We start from the raw sequence: 5,000 nt of genomic DNA, 5'->3' as shown, positions 1-5,000 counted from the left end.
AATTTTGCTGTTTGGGAAGCACTTATCGTGCCTTCAAAGTGAGCACCGATAATCATATTGGAAAGTCGAGCAGAATGGATCTCCCTCTTAGTAATCCAAAACACTAAGATGTTAGGGAACGCTAGGAAATATGTAAGTTCGTTTCACCAAGTAAGCATTTTAAGATAGTCAACTCTTACTCTTCAGTGAATCAAGACTATTTAAATCTCTTCACATGGAATATCTTATGCCTGACCTCAATTCCAATACCTCTGCTGTCCCCCTTTTCGTAACAGACTGATTTTTCATTCAATTTGTATGATTTTTTGAATAATTCATTACTTATTTTATGTAAATTTTTATTTGAAATTGTTTTGTTTCTATTATTTTCACTTTAGGTAACACTGATGATGACATTTAGAATGTCGAAACGTTTGCTATAAATATGTATGTGGCAACATTAGTTTTTTCTGTTTCTCCTGAGAATAAGATTTCCTAGAAACGTCCCCATATCTCATCTGGCTCAATCATTTTCATGTCTCTTCACCTGAACGGAAGAGCAGGAACAAGTGGTGAACTAATATTGATAATAACCCATTGGTAGACTCTCACAATCATAGAACCAGGCAGGTCCTATATCTTGTTTGCCAAGTAGTTGAGTAGAGTTTAATACAAATTCTTAGTCTTGATCTAGATAACCTAGCCCCTGAGGGGGGGGGGGGGAAAGCCAGCCTCAACTTGGTTGAGATGGATGTGTGGGGTGACAAGAAGAGAAAAGATACGGAAAGAGGTAAATAGGGGTACCACAGGAGTTAGAGAACTATCAGATAAGATCCAAGAAAGTAGACTGAGATGGTATAGTCATTTCATGAAAAGAGATGAACAGTATGTTGGGATAAGAGTGATGGAAACGGAAGTACAGGGAACGAGAAGAAGAGGGAAACCAAAGCGAAGGTGGATGGACTGTATCAAGGATGACCTTCGATCAAAGGGATTAACCGGGGATGAAGTGTGGGACAGAGGTAGATGGAGAACGCTGGCCATAAACATCGACCCCACATAGAAGTGGGAAAGGATGCACACAAAGAAGAAGTAGTCTTGATCTAGATGTTAATCTAACACTGGTGTTTAGTTAGCTCGTTATGCATAATGCATAAGTTTTCATAACTCTAACCATCCTTTGCATTCAGATCTTCCCTGGCAGTACCATCCTGTTCGTAATATTAGGTATACAGTTAATTCTAGTGGCCCTGCCTTCTCCATTATGAGTCACAACACTACACAGTATTCTAACATTTCTATTCTAGCTGTGACCAAGTTGTGGAATGATCTTCCTAATCAGGCAGTTGAATCGGTGGAACGTCATAAGTTAAAACTTGTTTTTCAAGTGTGCTTTTGTTATGTCCTTACTAAATTGTATGTTTTGGTCTATATTTTATTAATCTGAAAATACAATAAATAATATTTCATCTTATCTTCCATTAGAACCATCGCAGCCCATTAATTTTCTACAGGACAGCAGCTTGTCGTGTAATGCTCAATGGGATGACGAGAACATCCCTTTGTCTGACGATCTGATCTTTCAAAACGAAGACTACAGCATCAGTGAGAAGGAGCACAAAGTATGTTGGAGCATTGTTCTCGTTAGTCAGTTTTATTCTTTTCATTTAATACATATTTGATTTTTAAGATAAGAAAAATAAACTGAAATAACTAGAACGTCTTCAAAGAGTGACTATTATTCTTTGAGGTATTTCATGATACCTATATTTTCATTAAAGATTATATTTCATCCTCATAATGAAATATGACTATCAAGTGTAAGAACAATGCTGACATTGTTTCTCTCAACGTATGAAGCAATGGTAGACGTGAAAACTGCTACTAAAATCAGTTGCAAAAGATATATATGATTAGTACATAAATCTCTTCCTCTACCTTAAAACAATTGCAAACGTTTCCTTCATAAATACCAAAAAGCAGAAGGGATATTTTTTCTACCTTGCTTATAGATATCATGTTCATTCTGGTAGCTCGATCTATTTCGTCTAATCCAAGTTTAGTCTTTCTTATATGGTTCTTCTTTAAGGGCTGTTTCTTTTTTTTAGCCCTATCCCGTAGGGGAACCCTACTCTCTACAGGACCTACAAGATCAGTATATCGTATACCTTCTTAGGTATTTTGCCTATCCATATCACATTGCAAAACTGGTGTTTACCGAAGCACTTAAAGGACTAAAAATAAAAAGTCTTCCGTTTCTCTTTGTGCGAAATATTTCTCGTTTTTTAAATGTCCTATTTTGAATTGTTTTATCCCCAACAGATTGAATATTTACGTATTCGAAATCACGTTAATCTCATTGATTTTATTTTCACACATCTCTCTTTTTTTTCAGGAGCAATGCGACTAAGCAGTAAATCATTTAGTCTACCTTCACTGATCTATTGTTGTTGGGTTACCCACTAGATTGTGACCTATTAAAGTTTGGTTACATGTTAGATTATAATTCAGTTACCCATTACATTGTGACCTATTATAGTTTGGTTACATGTTAGATTGTAATTCAGTTACCCATTACATTGTGACCTATTATAGTTTGGTTACATGTTAGATTGTAATTCAGTTACCCATTACATTGTGACCTATTATAGTTTGGTTACATGTTACATTGTAATTCAGTTACCCATTACATTGTGACCTATTATAGTTTGGTTACATGTTACATTGTAATTCAGTTACCCATTACATTGTGACCTATTATAGTTTGGTTACATGTTACATTGTAATTCAGTTACCCATTAGATTGTGACTTATTATATTTTGGTTACATTTTAGATTATAATTCAGTTACCCATTAGATTGTGACCTATTATATTTTGGTTACCTGTTAGATTGTGACCTATTATAGTTTGGTTACCCGTTCCATTATCAATGTTGATGAGATTAGCTAGATTTCTTACGTACTACTTGATATTAATTTTCTTATCCCAACCTGTTTTTTAATATCCTACATTACATAAGACAATATCTAACTTTCTTTATGTACATTACTATGGTAGTTACATAGCCTGTTCTTGGGAGGGTCAGTAGCTTTTACTCATCTTTTCAATCACTTTTTCTTTAATACTTCCCTTGTAAGTTTTTTTAAGGGTATATATATATGTATATATATATATATATGTATATATATATATATATATATATATATATATATATATATATATATATATATATATATCAATCATTTTGTATTTTAGGTTTATGTGTATAATGATCAGCAATGCTCAAAATCTTGATGTTAAAGCGATTGTTGACCATCTCAGTTGGTATAATTACCCGAAGAGGGAGAATCTTTTATGTAAACAGCTCTTTTACAGTATTTAAAACAAGTATGGATGTTTTTCAACTTGAGGTAGAATGTATTATAATGGGCATTATTGAGTTAACTTAAGCCCTGGGACCTTTATAGAAGAATATTCCTTAGTAAGAATTATTTTCTCATACCAGTCTTCTATTAAATGTTAGATTACAGTTAAGTGTAATGTGAGTATATTTCACTGGAGAATTTACCCTTTCTGCTGAATGAATAACAACACTTCCTGAACAGTTGTTTCATCCCTCAATCAACAATGTTGAATCTAAAAAAAAAAATTATTTATAAATTTTGTTGTAACTGAATTAGTGAATTTTATTTATAAATCCCACTTGCCAGTCTTTTAAGCATTTTCTCTTTTTTACTTTTCCAAACTTCACCTGATGTTCATATATACTTCGAAATCTTGTTCGCTTCCTTACATTGATGCTCACCCCAAAAGCTGAAAGATTTCTTGTTTTCTTTCCTTTTAAAAGCCTTAATAGCTATCTGGCTAGTTCAGTGGTAGCGAGTTTGCCTAGCATTCGCATGGCGGCAGATGGATCCCCACCCGGGACCGTGAGTTTAAGCTTTTTACTAGGGAAGCCACTGCTGTGGGCACCACAGTTTAGGGGTTGGGCTTACCTGCCTGACGTTCAGGTGACATCTATTCTGATGAACCTTGAACTGAAACCAGACACCTTTTAACCTTTAAGACTCTAGTATAGTATTGAGACAATTAGACGGCGTGGGTTGGCCCACTGTCTTCTCTATCTGCCTGTGTCGATCTAAAGAAAACTACTACCGACATATTCTGCAGATGTTTTTTTTTCTTGTTATTAGCAATTGTCACATGAATTGCAGTCCAGTCAAAGCTCATGATGGTCATTTAATATTTTTTTACTCTAATGCAGAGTAAAATAGATGTTTAAAAAACTCTTGGAAGGGCAGACGATGAAATAAGACCACAGTGAAAATGACTTCAATCCTCTCATATTAGATTGGTCATACAATTTCTGTGGCATATATGGTGTTCTTGTATAAGATGAATATTTATACCGTTATCATGATGCACCTGGTTGCTCATTGAGTTTTTCGTATTAGCGTAATCCTTTGTCATCTCTGACTGCTTTTATGCAGAACGTGTGTATGTTCTATGAATATTCTACCTTTTGTACAGGTTTTGTCAGCCATTCTCAGAGTATATACCTGTTTGGATAAGAAAGTTTTTCTTATTACTCTAAAAGGAGGATAAATTTTGCTTTGGTAAGTCTTTGGTATGTCTTTTGCTGCTGCCTCCTCCGGTACCTTGGAAGACCGCGGAGGTATGAGCAGTAGGGGATTCAGCGTTATGAAACTTCATCTGTGGTGGATAACGGGGGAGGGTGGACTGTGGCACCCTAGCAGTTGAGTCCCTTGTCAGGCTGGGAGGAACGTAGAGAGAAGAGGTCCCCTCTTCTGTTTCATTTGTTTGATGTCGACCATCCCCCAAAATTGGGGGAAGGGCCTTGGTATATGTATATCTTTTGAAAGAGCTAAAAAGAAATTGTACTGTATAGGGATTATTTTGTACAGGGTGTGGATATATAGGATCCCATGCTCACGATTATCCTCGTTTATATAAACAGATGACAGAACTCTGTGTTGTCTACCCAAGTCTTGTGTTAAC

At 35.3% G+C, this 5,000-nt stretch overlaps 1 protein-coding gene across 1 annotated transcript in view; it reads left to right on the top strand.

Moving 5' to 3' along the window:
* The window catches only part of LOC137642848 (uncharacterized), a 28,758-nt gene extending 25,960 nt beyond the window's left edge, over positions 1 to 2,798 (top strand). Inside the window, exons 24-25 of the mRNA XM_068375721.1 lie at positions 1,465 to 1,601; positions 2,375 to 2,798. Of these exons, the coding sequence (XP_068231822.1) occupies positions 1,465 to 1,601; positions 2,375 to 2,389 (152 nt within the window). The 3' untranslated portion in view covers positions 2,390 to 2,798. The remainder of the gene's footprint in view (positions 1 to 1,464; positions 1,602 to 2,374) is intronic.
* The last annotated feature ends 2,202 nt before the right edge of the window (positions 2,799 to 5,000 follow it).

Source organism: Palaemon carinicauda, chromosome 6 (genome assembly GCF_036898095.1).
Source record: "Palaemon carinicauda isolate YSFRI2023 chromosome 6, ASM3689809v2, whole genome shotgun sequence".
Classification (NCBI taxonomy): Eukaryota; Metazoa; Arthropoda; class Malacostraca; order Decapoda; family Palaemonidae; genus Palaemon; species Palaemon carinicauda.
The sequence above is the reverse complement of the archived record's forward strand: the minus strand, read 5'-3'. Positions and strand labels throughout refer to the sequence as shown.